Genomic DNA, 21427 nt, shown 5'->3' on the forward strand with positions numbered 1-21427 from the left:
TGTTTTAAAGATATTATAACTTTCGAGATGAGCATGTAATAATTTTGAGATGAGCAATCAGTAATTTAAGAATACATTAACAACTTAGCATCCATTCTCATGCCCTTAAAGAGCGCCTGTCTTCCTCTGGCAAGAAGGCATATCTACACGTGCACTAGTTTCACCGAGTAACAGGCTTCTGTTAAAAAATGACTGTAGCTCCACCGTTCAAAAGTCATTTTGGTCTTTTAACATTCAAATATAAATATATATATCAGTACAGGCTTTAATATTATACAGTATTGGTGCATACTAGTAAAGCAAAATACAGAGAAAAACGTCCTTGAAATTTTTAGTGTGTGTTGCCTAATGAAATAACAATCCAACCATGCATATGTTCAAGTATCACAGTGGCATTAACAGAAAATATGCGACGCAAAATAATAATCAAACAATGTCATTCATAGAGCCAACACTGACATACAAAGTAAACAACAAACCCAGACGTACTGTATGAGTTCATATAGCAATTCATATTTAGCGAACAGCTGCAGTATTGTCTTCTAGATATTTACCTTGATGGATGTCACTAAGAACCGGAAACACCGCAGTATCTAGCGCAAGAAATGACGTAGGAAATGGCGCAGCGTAAGTAAAATGTGGATTGTGTCGCATGATAATGACGTCGAAATACTCTTTGTCGCAAAGTTTAACACACGAGGGCTAGAGAGTGAAAAGCATATTCGAGCATATTCGAGCATATTCTGCCGTCATGGTAAAATTAAGGGTTTATCGCAACAATGTTCAACAGCGTTTGTTATATACTGTACATAATCGCTTTATTACTTTTTTGGTTGAATGACAACTTGTGTTTGTGTGAATTAGGGAAAACAGAAGAAAACGAAAAAATATGCTACCATGAAAAGAATGATCAGTTTGAAGGATCAGAGGATGTGAGTATCATTATTTGTATTATTGTTCTTTTATCTATAAGTAAGTGTGTTACAAATAAGGGAATGTAATGTATTAGAAAATCATTGCAAAGTACTTTCATTACACATGATAAACAGCCGTTCAGAACACCTCTGTTGAAAAGCGCCTCAGTTAACCAGTGTTGTGTTCAGTCGGTGTTCAGCTCAAACGGATAAATCGCTCAAAATACTGTCTATGATTGGAATTATTGAAATATTGACAAAATAATGTTATTTTTATGCGTTTCTTCAAAATAATAAATTGTTAGCGCATTATTAATATCTTGTGATATACATCCCACCAAGTATTGTATTAAACTGTTATTTTAGGTCTGAACCGTGGTTCATTTTAGTCATCATATGAGTAGTGCTAGTAATACCATGATTACTAGCAGCAGCTTCTTAAAGGCTGAGTTTTGTTGTTGTCCCTCTTCCAGACTGTTCCCCACAACCAAAATGCAATATTTGACCAAACTATTATAGCCTTCTTATGTGTTTTATTATGCTACACATTATGCAACTCCATGTTTAGATTACAATTGTTGATCATGTCGTAGGCATTATAGGTAGGGTGGTGGGATACCATAGGTACCGAAGGATTCCTCTATTCTGCCTTCTAAAATTGATCAGATTAATGTTTTCCTGTAGACAGGATGTGATGCGCTAGATTTGGGATTTGACATATTGTCTTCTTACCTTCTTATGCTAATTGTGGAGGCAGCATTTTTTTTCAGCCATTGATTTAAAGGGTTAGTTCACCCAAAAATGAAAATTACCCCATGATTTACTCACCCTCAAGCCATCCTAGGTGTATATGACGTTCTTCTTTCAGACGAAGTCCTTAAGTGCTCCACACGTCTCTGGGGTGTTAATAAAGGCCTTCTGAAGCGAAGCGATGCGTTAATTTTATCTAAAAGTTACAATTATATTTAACTTTTTTTCACTAAAAGAATTTAGTATTTGACTAACCAATTATTTATTTATAATACACTTCATATATTTGTGAAATTTCTATCAAAATATTTGAGAATGGAGAATTAAACTGATCTGTTTCAAGAAACAAAAATATTACTTAATTCAAATCAATATTTGTAATATATTTAACACACTCTTAAGAAATTGAGTAAGTTTACTCAATTACAGTTTTTTCTCGATTGTTTACACACATTTTCTGAAAGCATGCCTCATATTCTCAGAACTCTATACACAAATCCAAAAAAACACACACAATGGGCAAAACCCCTCAATTCTCCTGCAAAATGAAACTTTACATTCAAAACAATGTTATTTCTTCTCAAAATGGTATTTTGTTTTCAAATGACACACACAAACCATCATATGAATAGACATTTATAAGAACCAGTTGAACACTGATGTACTCAATGTAAAACACTATGATGAATGGAAAACACTTCTTCTCCATTCATCATAATGACTTAGGCCTTTTTTTGTTCAGTGTTACACTTACTACAGACAGTACATACATAAGTGTGTTGTAAAATATTTGAGAATTGTTTTTATACTCAGAACACACAAATACATGGTAACAAATATATTTTATTTTTCCCACAAAAACAATGTACACAGTGTACATCCCAACCAACACAAAGTTGTACATACAGTGGTCTACATACAAAACAACAGAAGAATTTACTGTATACAGTTACAGTAAAAAAAAAAAAAAAATCCAATGTTGGCATCCATTGCACCATTGAAGAGCTGACCTGTTGCCCTTTTATGCTAAAGCTCTGATTGCTAATTGTAAAACTGTGTGACGGATGTTTGCTCATGTGATGAGTCAGTGTGCATATTTGAATGGCAGTGTGTTCCTTGTGAAAACAAGAGATTTTCTGCATGAAAATTGTGCCAAAAGCAGAGAATTGTGTGTAGTGTTTTGAAAAAAGTGTGTTTTAGAAGTAAAGCAGGAATTGTGCTTGTAGTTTAGCAGAATTGGTTCAAAGGGGTGGTGAATGAGTTACATGTTGTGGTCATTGTGTCTCAAGTACCAGAAAATGTGTGTAAACAATCGAGAAAAACTGTAAAACAATGCACCCCTCCCCACCCTCTGACGTGACGACAACTCAATGGTTGAGTGAGCGCGGGCTGTTTGAATTCTCTCCAGTCCAGAACAAGTGGAAATTGGATAACAGACCGGTTGATTACACTTGAATTAGGCTACCTTAATGTTTAAATGTTTCATTTTTACTTCTAAAATGTTTGTTAAATGAGTTTAAATGTAGGCAATATTGTATACATGTTAAAACATTGTAAAATATGCTGTATTGCTGTACTCATCAACAATAAAGTTCATGTCATGTATACTGGTGGTTGTATGGAATACTATTTTACAAAGGTTTAGAGGAAATAAAAAAAGTTAATATTACTCATTAATAAAAACAATTAATATTACTCATAAATATTGGTTTTTAAATGTTTTTATTTCTACTAAATTTTATTTGTTAATGTACCAGATGCAGTTACTTGCATTGAGTTTTTTACTTGCATTTACTCAATTCATACAGTAGTTCATTGATTTCACAGCTTTAAAATGTACACAATTTTTTTGAGTGTAAAAATGTTTAACCAAAAAAATTAAAGTAAATCATAGTTAAACTTTTTAGAGTGTAGGAGAATTGAGCAAGCTTTGACGCCTCTCGCGGTTCAAACAAATAGGGATGGGCAACAAACTTAAGCTCCTCCGACATTTCTCTTTAAAAATTCTCGTTTAGACTTCCAATTCGTGAATGGTGTTTTGCTCTATTCTCTGCACTCCCGCATTCGTCGATGTCTCAGGTCAAGTGTTATTAATCGTAAATCGATGCGTATGTACGCCCGTCTGCCGGAAGCTAGTTATTTTAGTCGATAAAGTTTTAAATATGGATATTACACGATTGCATCGCTTCACTAGAAGGCCTTTATTAACCCCACAGAGCTGTGTGGAGCACTTTTATCATGGATGGATGCACTTTTATCACTGCCGTTATAAAGCTTGGAAGAGCCAGGACATTTTTTAATATAACTCGGATTGTATTCGTCTGAAAGAAGAATGTCATATACACCTAGGATGACTTGAGGGTGAGTAAGGCATGGGCTAATTAAAATTTTTGGGTGAACTATCACTTTAAGTCAGCATAAAATGGAAATTGTGATCAGAATCCGTGTGAAACGACTTCTCAAATGATGAAAAAAATTAGGGGCAGGACTTGATTTTGAAATCAGAAATTGATTTGATCATTGTCATTTGCTATTTGTGGTGTTCGTTTAATGTGAGTGACAGGTTGCTGGAGGGGAAGGATTGAGAATCATCTGGCCAATTGACAACCTCATTGCTCAGCCCACTTTCAGTATATACGTGATCAGAGAAGAGATTTGATTTCATGTTGACTTTAATTTTGTGTGAATTACCTGCATCTGTGCAGCTGTCATCAGTGTTGGGCAGTATGCAGCATCTGTAAAAACAGTAGATTATCGGCAACAGCATCACTAAACACAGTTCATCACTGTGTTGATCTTTGAACATCTGATAAAAACGTTGCTTGGTTTTTTTTTTTTTTTTTTAGAAAAAAACAGGACAGAGCAAAAACACAAAAGAAGAAGAAAGAAGATCCGTCAGCCATTAAAGAACAGGAAGTGTAAGTTTGAATTCTCTCTAATATTGTGTTTGTTACCTTTTAGAGTTTGTCATACATCAAATGAAATTGAAATCTGCTTATGTGAATGGCATGACATAACAACATTGGCTCACAATATACACCAGAATAATGTATCTATTCAAAATTTTCTTCAAATGTAGGCTAGCTGTTAGTGAAAAGTTAGGTTTAGGGACTTAAGAAAAGGTAATCAATGCAATTCCCAGAAGTATTTTAACCCAGAGAAAACTTTAATGAAACTGTCCAGTAATTGTAACTATCAGTAGATACATCCAAGTTATTTGTGATAAATGAACATTTTGCAAAACTTCAAGTGAAAACACGTCGTCTTTTAGAACACATCATCTCTTACTGTGTCTGGTACTCATCTGGTACATCTGCTATAATGGCAGTTTAGTTTTCAAAACATGTTTAAGTTTAAAGAACACATGTTGTGTCATTAGATTAAAAGTAACTAAAATAATAATATGATGTTTAAAATTAGGAATTTTTAAGTGCTGGATGGTCTTTAGGGATCACAATATTTTTTATTTTTTTATATATTTTTTTTTTACTTTAGATTTTTTGCAGATGTTTTTTAAAGAAAATTCTGCATAAGGAATTTTAAGATTTTTTTTTTACTTACAACTTCTACTCTTTAAAATTTTTGTGCTTAGCCTAACTACAAAAATGTATATTCTTAAATAAAAAATTATGGCTTTTAGGGTTTAATTTATGTATTTACATTTCGAAATGTACACTTTACACTTTTAAAATCAGGCTAACTCATATATGCAGGTTTTCCAAGACTGTGGAACACACCTTTTTCAAAGGTAACAAACAGTTGTTGAGGAAGTGAATTCAAAATTAGATGTATCTTGATTTTTAGTTGTTTTACTAAAAACAACTATTGCTTTTATTTTATTGCTTGTTTTTGTCTTATTTTAAAACTTTTAAGTGATCTTAAGGCCCTCTTTTGAAGTTTGCTAATGCCCCCGAGTGGCCCTACTGGTTAAGAACAACTGCACTAGTCAACTCTGAACAATCCATTTTAGTTAGGACTGTCTCTTCATGGCGAACTTCATCGCAGAGCTTCCATATACAGTAACTTATTTTTATTTGTAAAAAGAGTCTCATTACAAAACAAATCCTTAAAAATGTGTCTCATTACAAATCTGGTGAAATGCTGTAATCATCTGCCCATAAAAATGCTGGAAATTATGCGAATGTGAAAATAAAGCGTAATTTGTGCCCCTAAGTGCTTTTAAAAATGCATCGCAAACAGACTTAAAGGCACACTATGCACTTTCTGTTTTTCTCAAACAGCGACCCCTAGAGTCGCAGTGGAGTACTTGTATTTAACGTTACTGTCGTAAATACCACTCACACAGAGCCGTCTGCACTCTTCCGACCGCGCTTTCTTCATCGAATCTGCCATGATTCACGTCTGAAATGCGTGCCTAGTGTCTTCCATAGAGGCTGCTTCAAATGTTGTTGATGCATGTGACGTCGTGACGTAAAGCAAGTCGTGATTTGGCGGGGTGCCACCTCTCAAACTTTTATTGCTGATTTTCGTATTTGCTGCATTCTCGTTCTCTGCCGTGATTTAGTCAAAGTATTCCTCTATTTTGCTGTTCACTGTGTTTTTGACACGGTTGTTAAAATAACTGGATCATCTGCATCACTTAATGTGGCTTTTAAGCAGGAGAGAGAAACAAAGCCCACGGAATGGAAAGGGCTTGAATGAAGCGTGCTTGGCTCTAGATAAAAATATTAGAGGATATAGGTAAATATTCATTACCATAAACGCCCCTGAGTGCTTGAGTGTGTACAGCTCTGTTGTTTTGACACGCTGCTCACTTTAAACGGTAGAAACAGTAAAATGGTGCTACCCTGGTCATTGTTTTATGGTCCGGTTCGAACCAAGCCAGGGACCGGAACTGAACCACAGTCTGCTATTTGAGGACCTGCCATCGGCTTTCAGAGCTGAGTATAAGAAAAGTATAGGTGTTAAGTATAAGAGAGAAAGAAAAAAAACACTGAAATTATTTAATGCCCTCCTCACAAAAGTCATTCAACGTGTGAATGCCAAAGTCTTAAAGGGATAGTTCACTTTGAAATTACATTTTGGTATGTTTTAGCTTACCTCAAGGGCATCCAAGATGTAGGTGTCTTTTTTTCCGCAGTAGTTTCAATTTTTATATTTTTAGGTCAAACCGTTCTTGTCTGTCAGTCATATAATGCAGGTCTATGGTCATTATCTCAAAGAGCATGCACAGAGTCCAAATTAAAACAATTCCCCGTCGTCCAAATTAAACAATTCCCCATCGTAAGTACACATTGATGGCCTAAGACACGAAACGAGCGGTTTGTGTGAGAAAACGAACAGTATTTATATCAGACTGGTGCATAGATATATACACTAGATGTCGCCTTAAAGACATTCGTTCCAATGAACTGCTGTAGACAAGGCGACATCTAGTGTGTATATATCTATGCACCAGTCTGCGTACACGTCAGATCAGATCACTTGGACATGGCTGTGTATAAGTGGTAAAAACGATATAAATACTGTTCGTTTTCTCACACAAACCGCTCGTTTCGTGTCTTAGGCCATCAATGTGTACTTACGATGGGGAATTGTTTAATTTGGACGACGGGGAATTGTTTTAATTTGGACTCTGTGCATGCTCTTTGAGACAGTGACCATAGACCTGCATTATATGACTGACAGACAAGAACGGTTTGACCTAAAAATATCAAAATTGAAACTACTGCGGAAAAAAAGACACCTACATCTTGGATGCCCTTGAGGTAAGCTAAAACATACCAAAAATTAATTTCAAAGTGAACTATCCCTTTAAATACAAATGGCTTTTTACCGGTACATAAACAATGATGCCATAGGGGTGTTGTCTTTATATAAAATGGGCCTCCCATTATTATTATTTATTTTCAATCTTTTTCCATTCATCAAGGGAATGTTCTAGGATTGGTCCATCAGTTTTCAAAAGAGCATTTTGAGACACTTGAAAAGGGGAGATCTTTTAAGTGAACAGAATGGGTTATATTCGTTTCTAGAGCTCGACATGGAACAGGAGAGTCAGGATTAACCCAGGTTTTAGCAGTCTTATTTGAAATGCTTGATAAAATTATTTAAAGTCAGGAAATGACAAACCCCCATTGAGTTTACTATATTGCATTGTCGCGTTCTGGGTTTATGCTCATTTCATATGAATTTTTATTGAGAGCGCATTGAGCTCTTAAAAAAAAAAAAAAAAAAAACCTTCAGGGTGTGCTTGCAGCAACATAAAATTAATGATCATTGTAATTCCTATAGAGATATTTATAGTAATATGTTGAGTGTTTGAATTAGTTATTGTATGTTAGGAGAAATAATCTTTGCCTCAACTCTTTTTTCTTTTTTTTTTCAGAGCAAAGTATCCATCTTGTCTGTTCTTTCAATACAACACCCAGCTTGGACCTCCATATTACATCCTTGTTGATACCAACTTTATCAACTTTTCTATTAAGGCCAAATTAGATGTTGTCCAGTCAATGATGGACTGTCTCTATGCTAAATGTAAGTCCCCACATTCTTTTCTCAGAATTATTTACAATAATACTAATGTGAAGTGAGTGAATGTATTTTGGATGTGTTGATGACTGTAGGGATTGCTATGCAGCAACACACAGTTTACAGCATACACTCTTTACACATGCCACACAAGGAATGCAGTTTACAGCATATGTCTGGCAATAGAATTTACCAGCTTATTTTGAAGGTACATTCACCTGTAACATAATTTGAATGAATAACTAAACTTGAATGAATAATATGAATTGTTCTGAAGTGGGTCTTGGTTTAATTTTAACTACAGATGGCGATAGTGAGGGGGAAAAAATAACAACCCAGTCAGTCAAAGTGATGGATCATGATCCTTTGAATAGGGAACAGTTGCAAGAAAACGTTTGTGAACCCTTTGGAATCACAGTTTCTGCATTGATTACTGATTAAATATGATCTCAGTCATAATTACAGACCAACACAATCTAATAAAAAATAAAAACTAATAACACATACATTTGTACTTTTCAAGCTAATATGTTTTATGCATTTTTTTTTTTTTTTTTCATGATTACTCGAGTAATGTGTAGAAACTTCTTTTGTTGCGTTACAGGTGTTCCTTGCATAACAGACTGTGTCATGGCTGAGCTGGAGAAATTAGGAATGAAGTTTCGAGTGGCTTTGCGGTAATACACTCTTAAATGACATGCATGTAACAATAGTGTCTCGAATAGTGACTCATTGGGGACCAAACCAGTTGAAAGTAATACATTTTTAACTATTTGAAAATAAGTTTCATCTTAAAATATGCACACATTCACTCTTAATCATTTGCCTAATATGTCGAATTTTAACAGCTCAGTAAACCTTTAAAGACCAATACAGCCGTCCGCGGCTAAAAAATAATTATTGTTCTTAAATGTTTAATAACTTTTGAACCGCTAATCCAATCTGTATGTTTTAAAAAGTCCTGTAAAAAGAACGCGTTTTTTGTGTTTGGACATTCAGAGGCCCCGTAGTGAATGTGATTGCGTCATCAAGTTTTGATCAGCATTGATTCGTCAAAAAAAACCATGCGGTTTGTTCCTCTGAGCCAAACAGGAACGATTGTTGATGCTTATTCCAACCCCCATGCCCAGATTGGTTGAAACCATCACCTAGTCAAACAATAAACATACGTTTTGGTTTTTTGCTCCACCAATTAGCATCTTTCGTTGGAAACTCGAACTGACACAATGTGAAAGTAGTTGCGTGAATGCATGCATATTTGCGTGCATGAAAACAAACACAAAATAACAGATTTGCATGAGAGCACTCTCTGACAAAGCATAACACAATTCAAAAACAAATATAAAACAGCGGTACACATCAGATGAGGCACTAAAATTAGTGTTTTCAAATGAGTCGCTACACAATGTCCCAGTGGAATTGCGTCCGACTGAGATAACTGGCACAGCCAAGAGTTCCGTTTCGTAAATACTACTAATAGTTTGTGAAAATCATTTGCACTGTTTGTATTTTTGTTGCACTTTGACACTTTTCACAATTGTTTACACTACTTGCTGCACTATTTGTGTTTGTTGTTCATTTTCAGATTGAATATATATATATATATACACGCGCACCCATAAACATATACATGTATGTATGTAAATGTGTGTGTGTGTGTGTGCGTGTATATATAATGTATATATGTGTGTGTGTGTATATATACACTACTGGTCAAAAGTTTTAGATCGGTAAGATTTTTTTATGTTTTTAAAAGAAGTCTCTTCTGCTCACCAAGGCTGCATTTATTTGATAAAAAACAATAAAAAAAAACAGTAATATTGTGAAATATTATGACAATTTAAAATGACTGTTTTCTATTTTAATATATTTTAAAATGTAATTTATTCCTCAGATGAAAGCTGAATTTTCAGCATCATTACTCCAGTCTTTAGTGTCACATGATCCTTCAGAAATCATTCTAATATGCAGATTTTATGCTCAAAAAACATTCATGATTATTTTCAATGTTGAAAACAGTTGTGTACAATTTTCTTCCAAAATTCTTTGATGAATAGAAAGTTCAAAAGAACAGCATTTATTTAAAATATAATCTTTTCTAACATTATAAATGTCTTTGCTGTAACTTTTGATCAATTTAACCTATCCTTGATGAATAAAAGTATTGATTTATTTTATTTCTTTCCCCCAAAAATAAAATTACAATTCTTACTGACCCCAAACTTTTAAAGGGTAGTGTTTAATGTTACAAAAGCTTTCCATTTCAGATAAATGCTGTTCTTTTGAACTTTCTATTCATCATAGCATCATGAAATAAAAATGTAAAAAACAGTTTTCAACATTGGTAATAATCATAAATGTTTCTTGAGCATCAAATCAGCATATTAGAATAATTTCTGAAGGATCATGTGACACTGAAGACTGGAGTAATGATGCTGAAAATTCAGCTTTGATCACAGGAATAAATTACACTTTACTATATATTCACATAGAAAACAGCTGTTTTAAATTGTAAAAATATTTCACTATATGACTGTTTTTGTTTGTATTTTTAATTAAATAAATGCAGCCTTGGTGAGCAGAAGATACTTCTTTTAAAAACATAAAAAATCTTACCGATCTAAAACTTTTGACCGGTAGTGTATATATAGGCTAATGCAATACTTTTTAGAGAGAATAATCTATTTACTCTGTTGAAGATGTAATTAGTAGTTAGTAATTACTTTTTTAGAGTACCTTACCCAACACTTGAATACAGAATTTGAATAATCAAATAAACACTGCATAGTCTCGTGTATTAATTAAAATTAAATGTATTATTATTAAAGCTACAAAAGTTATTCAGTCAAAAGCAGTGAGTGATAGGGCTGTCAACGAATATTCTAAAGTCGAATATATATTCGAATAGTTTTAAAAAGCAGAAATTCGAACGTAAAAATTAATATTCGAATGTGAATTTCGAATATGGAAAAACACGCCCGCGGAAGCAGAGGCGCGGCTGTCTGCTTTGCGAGTGGGTGCGCTGCCGTGAGGCGTCAGGGACAGGTCACACGAGTCGCACTGTCTAGCACAGCGTCACTGCTGAAAGTTGACTTATGGAAGATGGCAGAAAGTGCAGAGCCCAACTCGACCGCAGCAGAGAAAGTGATTTTAACCCCCCAAAATCTAAAAAGCCATGTCTGGAAGTACTTTGGATTTTGGTCGGTAGAAGGTAAAATTGTGGAGCCGCGAGATAAAGTAGTATGCAAGCTATGTAAGATACAGCTAGCATACCATTCGACCACTAGCAACATGAAGTCACATCTCGAAAATGTGCACCCAAATGAGCATGGCATAATGACAATTATTTTTTAATTTTTTTATACAAGCACCAAGAATGTTTTTTTAATAGCACTTTATTTTTTATGAACCTAAACGGAAATGTTCCATGTTTACCACAGCACAGCTCGCTCGGAGCTTTCAATGTCGGTTCTATACTGTAAAACTTCAATTAATGTTAATAAATTTGTTTCAATCACTGAATGAAGCCTGCTATATTTGGGACAAGAGTCGCGACCTTAAATTGCTTGCACAAAACTTTTGATCAGCACTCAACATGTGCTTATTGTTGTTGTTAATTTAAACTGTTATGCGCAGAGAGAGCGCGAGGGCGAGAGAGGGAGAGAGTGCCTGCGATTGAGGTCTGCGGTCTTGGCCATTAGTTTATTTACTTGGTTTTGTGTTGGTAATACATTGTCAAATATGTTTAAACTTAAATTAACTACCTACACAAGTAGTTATGTATCTCTTTGTATTAATTTGTCCTTATTGATGTAATGCGCGTCATTGACAAAATGCGCAACCAGATGTTCGAATAGTTCGAATATTCGTGTGTTTTTTAGAGGGAATATTCGAACGTCATTTTTGAGCTATTTTGACAGCCCTAGTGAGTGATTCCATCTTTTCTTTTGATGTTTGATTAACCAACAGCAACAGATTTATTATATTAAGACCTAATTTCTCATTCATGCATATTATTTTCGTAAAAAATGAAATGTGCCCAGATATCTGCTTTCAGGAAGTTAGATACAATATCTACGAACATCAGATGCATGTGCTTTGCTTCCGACGCACATACACAACTTTTTTATTAATAATAACAGTACTTTACTTACAACAACAAAAAAATGTAATCGATGCAGAATTGTAAAAACGATAATCCACAGCTCTAAACAAAATCCAATTTTTGATACATCTTATGTTTTTGAAAATGATAAATATCTTCCAGATTTATGTTATGGAGCTATGTTTTTTTTTTTCAAGGATTTGATTATCATTAACATTGCCTGAAAAGTTGGTCATAAGATTAACCACATTTGTGCGCAGCAGTGTCATTTGCCGAAAATTACAATTTGATATCATCACAGTTTCAACAGCATTTCTTTGCTGATTTGTGAATGGTAGCAAAATAGTTAAAAGATAAAAGATGAATAGTAGATATGGTGCATTTAACAGAAAATGTAATATATAGGCAATTTTACTGCAGTTTTCCTTTGTGAAAATGGCTACTCTTTCTTCCTTGCTTTTTATGGCTTTTTGAACTTTTTGTGCAGGATTGCCAAAGATCCCCGCTTTGATCGCTTGCCTTGCTCACACAAAGGAACGTATGCTGATGACTGCTTGGTACAAAGAGTAACACAGGTATGAGAACTTAGCTGTGTTAGCTGTGGGGTTAGAATTGTTTTCGCATTCCCTAATAAATTAAAGATTCACAAATAGAACAGGGAGACAAATGCATATTGTTTTTAGTACTGCAACTTTGCAAAGAAGCCGATCAGATTTCGCTCCCCTTCTGACGTAATCTGCACATTTCCACTCACGGCGCCGCCATTTGGTTTTCGCAAACGACAACAGTGTAACCAGTTCTAATGCAATGGCAAAAGTTTGAGCAAAGCAGCAAACTGTTCTGTCGTTGCTGCACAGATGAGCACAGAACACTATTTGACCGAAAAATGAGACCTCAGGGAACGGTCAACTTGTGTAAAAGATAAACATGACGATACATGCAAGTCGATGAGATGAATCAATGTAACTCCACAACAACTACATACATGTATGTATCCACTAACCATTCAGAAACATCCAGGTGTGTCTAAAAGTTGCAACCTCTTCCTGAGTTTCTCCGTAAGGCTGCACTCCGCTACTGGATATTTGCCTGAAATTCAGGTGTTTTGTTATTGCCAAAGTATCCGAAACTCGTGTAAATGATCGGCCGTCTTCTTGAAGCAGCAGCTCATTTGCATTTAAAGGGACACACAAAAGCAGTGCGTTTTTTGGGCACACCCAAAAAGGGGCAAATTTGACAATCTATAATAAATGATCTGGGGGATATTTTGAGCTGAAATTTCACAGACACATGCTGGGGACACCATAGATTTATATTACATCTTGTGAAAAGGGGCGTAATATGTCACCTTTAAGAGATAGAACCATAGACTGTAAAAAAAAAAAAAAGGTGGACGACGCACAGGGCCTGAAGTTAACTTTTTTGACCACCAGCCACTGTGGCAGGTGGATTTAAAAATCCACCTGCCACAGTAACTTTTTACCAGCCAGTTTTTTTTTTTTTTTTTTTTTTGCCTCATAAAGGTGAAAAATAGAAATCACACAAACATTGTTCTTTAACTTGTAAGAATACACATTTAAGTGCTGCATCTTTTTATTCATTGATTTGTTGTGTCACAGACATAGTCATATGTCATATTCATATATACTGACTGCTGCTAATCTGAGTCCACAAAAAAGGAGCAGATGCTCTTCCTCCACTGCTGCTGCATCTTCATGATGTCTGGTCTCCTTGACATGTCCCCACCACTTTTTGACATATCCCCACCCCCACCAGAACTGGGGCCCCCCACACCCAAGACAAAAATGGTTTGGCCACTGATCAAAATTTGATGTTGTCATTTAATTTGAAGTTCAGTACGCTCAAAATGCCCGGTCAGCACAAGTCCGGTGCTCAGAAGAGGAAAGAAAAGAGAAGAAGAAAATAGAGGTTTTCTAAACAAATATATAAAAATTTTAAAAAGCGGTGACGGTGAAGCTGGAACTAGTAAAGTCAACGTAAAGCAAGGTAAGAAACAGCGCAGCAAACGTTTACGAGCATTGTCAGGAGTTTTCCTGCATTTAAATTTTTGGGGCGGCCGAAGATTTTTGTCCCGCCAAAGCCGTCTCGATTTTTGTCCCGCCAAAGCCTTATTTGATCGGTAAGTGATGTAGAATAGAATGACTGCTGCGCCTGACAGGGCGATAACGAGCAGAGAGAGCCCCGGCCGCGCGCGCGCTCTCTCACGTCTTCAAACAACACGTCGAGCGCTGTCTTGCGCTCTCTCACTCGCGCATATTAATCAAAGTCAATTGAACCGTTAAGCAGAACTAAATTAATATTAATATTACTGGTAAAGTTACCGGGTACCGGACATTTTCTCACTGGTTCCCAACTCAACATACACACGCACACACATCTGTGTAACTGTCATTGTACCATAACCAACGTCAGCTTTGCTTAATCTCATCTCATCCCATCTCACCAACAGTTTAATACTGTTACTCGTACATCCAAAACATCGTATTTTACGTCGCGGACTTAAAAAATAAAAAAATACAAAAAACAGATGCAAAAAAACCCCAACAACTAATGAATCACTCAATTCTCATTGGCTACCCGCCAATGTGGCAGGTAGATTGACAGTTTTACCCGCCAATTGCAAAATTCACCCGCATTTGGCGCGTGGTCGGGTGTTAATTTCAGGCCCTGACGACGCACCTTCACTCTCTTCCATTGTAGAAAAGTTAAGCCGCCAATGTCCTAATATGGCGCTGACATCTTGCGCTGATTACATTTACATTTACATTTACATTTATTCATTTAGCTGACGCTTTTATCCGAAGCGACTTACAATTGCTATATATGTCAGAGGTCGCACGCCTCTGGAGCAACTAGGGGTTAAGTGTCTTGCTCAGGGACACATTGGTGTCTCACAGTGGATTCGAACCCGGGTCTCTCACACCAAAGGCATGTGTCTTATCCATTGCGCCACCACCACCCCTACGCAGATTCTGAGCCTGAGTCTGTGCTGTAGTGAGCGTGAAGTGAAGCAAGGTCCCGCCCTCACTCCCGCAGGTTCGCTTTGTACAGTTTAATGCTGAACAACACCTTATGTTGGTGTAAAATAAAGTTATGGAAATGCCGCTCAGAGAAGACTTCACACTAAAATCAAACTTATTTTAAAAATGAACACTTGAACTTACATCAGCGTGATTAAAACTACCTAAAATGACAGAAACGATCTTTGAAAAAAAAATTTTTTTTATTGTAATTTGATTTAGTTGGTCTCCTGTCCCATTAGATTACATGGAGAGGGCGGGATTTATGGCCTAAACTGCGTCCAGCCTGCTGGGGGCGATCAAAACGTTTTGGCTTCACTTTTCAGGATTTGTGCGGCGGACTTGGATAGAACTAGCCTGGTTAAAACCAGACCATTCTCAGTAGTAACTGAGTTATGGTCTGGCAAAGCTTCATTAATAACTCATTTCCAAAGGGGCGTCACCAACGGACGTCACTCAAATGCCTCTGGGCGCAAGTGCATAACGTTAGACCTAAAACCAATCAGAGCGATCGTCATCGTGTAAAGCCATATGCTGCGTCCCAATTCGCCTAAGTTACACTACGCCATAAAAGTATGCACTCTTTTTGTGAAGAAAATGTATTTACTTTTGAATGTGTAGCAAAAAAGTAGGCAAGCTTTGAGACATACTACTTCGTCATCTTTATCGGAAGGATCTGTCGCGTGCATCCTGTCCCGTAAACTGCCCTGTCAATCATCTTGTCACAGTTAAAATCCTCTATTAAATCTAATTTAATTTCCTACCGTTTCGGAGAGAAATGTAGTAGCACGTTCATCTGCCAGTGGGTCTTTCATGGAGACTGTCCTCATGTGTTTGCAATTTGAATATAATAATGCATTTAAAAGTTGAACGGACGTCGCTCAAATGCCTCTGGGGGCAATTGGATAGACCTAAAACCAATCAGAGCGATCGTCATTGTGTAAAGCCCGGCCCAACGTTTCTGATTGGTGCCACGATTTCGACGGATTAGAAATGGGCTTGAATGAGCTCTTTGCCAGACTACTTGCAGAACAAATCTAAATTTGCCGGAAGTTGTCTGGGTTTTCCCAGGCTAGGATAGAACCAATAAAAAAATATATAAACCTTCCATTTTGACCCAGGTATCAACTGAGGAATTTGAGTTAGATTTACAGTAGATGCTGGAAGTAGGATGACGCTGTTATTCATCATGTCTCTCACACTTTTGGGATTGAATTTTGGGTAACACTTTTATTTTTATAGTCCACTTTAGACATTCTACTAACTATAAGTAACTTTGCAACTAACTGTCATTAGAGTATCAGTAGACTGTCTGCTTAATATCTGCTAACATTTTATTTTGATGGTCCCCAAACAGATATTCTACAGACTATAAGTAACTTGGCAACTACATGAAAACTTATTCTACTAACCCGAACCCCTAACACCTAACCATAACCTGACAGTCTACTACAGCCTACTAATACTAACGAGAATTAGTTGATATGTAGTTGCAAAGTTACTTCTAGTTAGTAGAATGTCTAAAGTGGACTATCAAAATAAAGTGGAACCAAATTTTGTTGCTGTATTTTTTTCAAATTATGCACACCTATTGATTAGTTTTTCATTCTGCAATGGTTCTTTTTCATCTGGAAGTTAAAGTTTATGCAAGTAAAATTAATATATTTTGTTTTAAAACATTCCAGAATAATATTGATGTTTTGTTGGAACCATGTATTTGGACTATTTTTGAGCAGTCTTGAGTTATAAGTTCCAATTAATTAAATTAAATTGATTTCAAAGGAGTTGATACTGGTAATTCTATAATAATTATGTTATAAATTAAATATGCTATATTTTTAAATTCTGGATATAGAATTTTTTTTTCTTGATTTTTCAATTTTTCATTAAAGAAATTTGTATTCATTAAAAAGGATGTAATGTTCCAATGTAAAAATCGTATGCATATTTTAATTGCATTATGAGGGTTAATAGATACCAAATGTATGTTTGAAGTAAAAAATAAATAAATAAGATTTGTGATTTCAATGTCAAATTAATCATTTGGGACTATGAAACAATTCTAACCACAGAGCCGATACATATTTTATATTTTGCTTTAAATTCTGATCAAATGATTCCCTTTTGCTCCACTAGCACAAGTGTTACATTGTGGCCACGGTGGACAGGGACCTAAAAAGGAGGATTCGGAAGATCCCAGGAGTCCCAATCATGTACATCTCCAATCACAGGTACACCAGCTCTCGCTCTGCTTGGTTTAATTAGCTCAATGTTAGCTTTAACTAGCATTAATGTTACTAATGAGGGGTTCTGGAGGGTGGAGGGTGAGGTTGGTAGAGGGGTTCACTTACTAGTTGGTGAGTGCAAGAGAGAGAGAGAGCCTAGGTTATGTGCAAGCTCCAGAAATTGAATAAAGCCTTTATCAAGTGGGAAATGGTGTAGCTACTATTTGGTTGGCTTATATTTGTACTAAACAAGAAGGTAAACAAGAGTAACCTAAATTTGAGTTGCCAGTTGTTAGGGCTGTATATATCGCAATATACATTTCACAACGGCATGCAATAACTGGGGTCATGAACAAAAGACAAAGAGAAAATCACTCACTGCTCTTGGCTGAATAACTTTTGTAGCTTTAATTAGAATCTGTATATATTTAATTCATACAGTGAAAACTAAGCAGTTTTTTATTTTTACATTTGATTATTCAGTTTATGTTGTTAAATAACGCTATGTAGGCCTTCCTGACACCCTAAACCCCGTGGTTTACACTGATGTTAAAATAACACTTCTTATGTTACAGTAAAACACTGCTGTTCACTTTCAAAAGTTGTAGGGATGTTTTCTTGTCACAAAAAAAATGTCAAACACGTATGTAGGTTATATAATTTTAAATATATTTGAAAGATAATTTAAGTTTATTTTACACACTTTAAGCATTATTGTATCGAATATCGCATTATTTAATGAGTTATCGCATATCGCATTTTTTTTCAATATCGTGCAGCCCTTCCAGTTATTTTGTCTTTTACTTCACAAACAAAATTTATTCAAAGCAAAGCCAAAGCAGGATCAACAGTGCAGCACAGAATCCTTATGTTTCATTTCAGATTTTTTATTAAAAAAAAAAGTACAATTAAGTTGAATGATTCAATGATTAATTTATAGTATTCAAAAAGATCACTTTTTGCCACCTACTGCCTTAACGATGTAACATAACTGTCATGGCTGCCTTGAACCGATATCCATGAACTGCCTCCTGCAAAATATCCATGGAAGGATATAGCAATTTTTTTTAAGAATTAAACATTGTAAATAGATTAATACATGTTTAAAAAGTGTATCTTCATAAACATGTCAAAGAATAATTCCAACAAAGCAAACAATCCCAAATAGAAAATGTGCTGGCGAATGCGATAATGGCAGGTACGAGAGATGTTAAATGCCAGTTTCTGAGAATGAGATCAGTCTTATCTGTGATGTCATATAGGCAGAAAATATTTATCAAATTAGATACTTTTTTTTGTTGATTGCATGTCATTCACACAATAGCAGTACATTAGCCGCGTTTCCACCGCAGGAACTTTCCCCAGGAACTAGGAACTAGGAACTTTGGGCTGGTACTCGATGTGTTTACACCGCAGGAACCAGGGTCTAAATGAAGTTCCGGTTAAATATTTCCCCCTCCGATAGTCCCTGCTCATGAGGTAGTACTTTTTCAAAGTTCAGGAACTTTCAGGGGTGGGACTTGTGCGCTGCACAAGCTGATTGGTTGTGTTCACGCCGCATTTTGGTTGGATGACTCCACGCAGCATTTATTTATTTTTAACCTCCCTTTGAGGTTAGTAACAAACAACTATTTACAAGACTATTCACTATTTATGATTGATAGACGGGGTTAAGGCTTTTTTTTAAGCGTATTTGCGAAAGAGGAAATTTTTGCGCGTTCGTCCCAGGCATCTCACAATAACTGATAACATACGTTGTCTAATTTTATACGCATACGAGCTTTCTGAACACGCTTTATCAGTGCTCGTCTATTTTGTTTTGTTAATTACCTCGTTAGTAAACCAATACATAACTGCAGCACAGTTTGAATCTCCTCCATACTTAAATGTGGCGCTCAAAACTGATTACTGTCCGTCGCAGACTGGGAGGAGCAGTTGCGCGCAGTTTACCTTCCCGGTACTTTAGACCGCGGTGTAAACGCAGAAAGCAACCGGTCTGGGGCAAAAAAAGTTCCTGGGAAAAAAGTTCCTGGGACAAATTGTTCCGGGTAATTTCGGTGGAAACGCGGCTATTGTTCAGAATATATTGATTATCCCCAAATTATTATAAGTCTTTTCTTTTCATTTTTCTTTCTAAAAAGCATACCAAAAGGTTTTTAAGGGTGGGGGGTTGTGGTGTTATAAAGTATTATTAGTGCTAATACATGCAGATACCCTTATCTATGAAGTTTTCTTTTGTCAGATTGGACTTCTATGTTCGTGTGTGTTTGTAAATGCATATAAATTGTGTATATTAATTTGTAACAGTAGAATTTATTTTAACCTATGTAAATTAATGCAACTGTTATAACATTTATTTTACAGGTATAACATTGAGAGAATGCCCGACGATTATGGCGCACCACGTTTGTAGTACACAGAAGGTTTTTTTTTTTTTTTTGCTTTGTTTTTTTTAGCAAAAAAGTGATCTGCACCAAATAAAAGTGATTAACCCATAACTTCAGTGATCTAAGACCTCCCCTTCTTGTTAATTTGCACAAAATCCAAACTTCTCAATTTTTTACGGTAACACTTTATTTTGATGGTCCCTTTTGAGCATTCTGTTTACTATAAGTAACTTTGCAACTACATGTCAACTAGCTCTCAGAGTATTAGCAGACTGTCTGCTTAATATCTGTTTACTCTTTATTGTAAAGGTCCCCCAATATAGTCAGTAGAATGTCCTAGTAACTTTGCAACTACATGTCAGCTTATTCTACAGTCTACTTAAACTCTACTAACACTGTAGAGTTAGTAGACATGTAGGTGTAATGTTATTTATAGTCAACAGAATGTGTTAAAGAGACCATCACAATAAAGTGAAACCCTTTGTACATTATGGAGAACAAGTTATTATGAGCAAACATGCTTAGTTTCATGAATTATGCTCGACTATCAGCCATTTCAACTGAAAGATGAAGGCTGTGATATTGATGATGTCCACTAGAGGGCGACAAAGAATAAGGAATCTTTTAAGCCTAATCTTTTTTTTCCTGTCCATTTTCATCCCTTTGAATGGAAATAAATGCATTGATTCAGTTCATTTGTGTAACTGTGGTTGACTGACATTATTGTTTAATAAAATTAGTGTGCATAGAAATCTGTGAAATGCTTATGGGTCATTCAATGTTTATTTAACTGTTAAAGAAACCAATAAAAACGCATTTTTAAGTTGCTAGACATGATTAAAAATACTGCTACATAAAAATACTATTTTTCTTTTTTTTTCTTTTTCACAATAATATGTATTCAAATTTCTTTAAAGACATTTTTTTTGTGGGGTAAATGCAAGCAGGTTCGATACATGTACAGTGGAAATAAATTATAACAATAAAAAGACATGTTTCAGATAAAGTTTTGAGCTGCAGATCTTCACATTCATTTGAAATTGTTTTGACCATGCGTTTCAAATTAATTTAAATGATGAATATGAGTCCACACACACCAAATATATTTTGATCAAACTCTAACTTTCAGAGAAGATTCAAGATGAACTTTGCTATAAAAAGCACACCATAAGATATGTTTCAATTGGATCGCTAATTATTCACATGGACTATTGGTGCTTGGACTCTGATGATTGCAGCTTGCGGCTGTATAGTAATTTTGTTTTCTCCCAACAATAGCCTAACGTTGTTTTAATCAAACAAATGAAATTGGCCTAGTAGTCCTTGACTATTACAGTAGGCTACCTATCATGTTACTGTTTCGAAAATGTCAAAAGCGACTTAACGTTCTCTAAACCAGGAGTGTCCAAATTCTGTCCTGTAGAGTTTGGCTCCATCTTGCCTCAACACACCTTTCTACTAAAATGTTCTACTGTAGAATGCCTAGTAAGACCTTGATTAGCTGGTTCAGGTG

The 21427-nt window shown here is 35.6% G+C and overlaps 3 protein-coding genes across 10 annotated transcripts in view; 2 read left to right on the plus strand and 1 right to left on the minus strand.

Moving 5' to 3' along the window:
- Positions 1 to 645, minus strand: part of arel1 (apoptosis resistant E3 ubiquitin protein ligase 1) — a 69339-nt gene extending 68694 nt beyond the window's left edge. For 3 of the 8 annotated variants that reach the window (XR_014199204.1, XM_082143432.1, XM_082143426.1), the window contains exon 1: positions 555 to 609. The gene's annotated coding sequence lies outside the window, so the exon portion shown is untranslated. Of the gene's footprint in view, positions 1 to 489 lie in introns of all 8 variants that reach the window. The other 5 variants (XM_082143430.1, XM_082143428.1, XM_082143427.1 and 2 more) reach the window with 5 other exon arrangements.
- The window catches only part of LOC309479340 (uncharacterized protein), a gene marked incomplete at its 5' end in the record, with an annotated part of 244765 nt that overhangs the window by 219951 nt on the left and 3387 nt on the right, over positions 1 to 21427 (plus strand). The window lies entirely within an intron of this gene.
- On the plus strand, positions 644 to 20609 carry fcf1 (FCF1 rRNA-processing protein). Its single transcript, XM_082143666.1, has 8 exons — positions 644 to 754; positions 865 to 932; positions 4511 to 4582; positions 8014 to 8162; positions 8761 to 8833; positions 12749 to 12836; positions 17439 to 17533; positions 19892 to 20609. Exons 1-8 carry the CDS (start codon positions 752 to 754, stop codon positions 19938 to 19940), a joined length of 597 nt encoding a protein of 198 aa, XP_081999792.1. The 5' UTR covers positions 644 to 751; the 3' UTR covers positions 19941 to 20609.

The sequence above is a fragment of the Leuciscus leuciscus genome (genome assembly GCF_965113295.1).
Source record: "Leuciscus leuciscus genome assembly, chromosome: 17".
Classification (NCBI taxonomy): Eukaryota; Metazoa; Chordata; class Actinopteri; order Cypriniformes; family Leuciscidae; genus Leuciscus; species Leuciscus leuciscus.

Excerpts from the sequence above, each read along its gene's own strand:
- fcf1 (XM_082143666.1), top strand. Across the intron at positions 933-4,510 it reads AGTTTGAAGGATCAGAGGAT|AAAAAAACAGGACAGAGCAA; the intron begins GTGAGTATCATT and ends TTTTTTTTTTAG. Across the intron at positions 12,837-17,438 it reads TGGTACAAAGAGTAACACAG|CACAAGTGTTACATTGTGGC; the intron begins GTATGAGAACTT and ends TTGCTCCACTAG.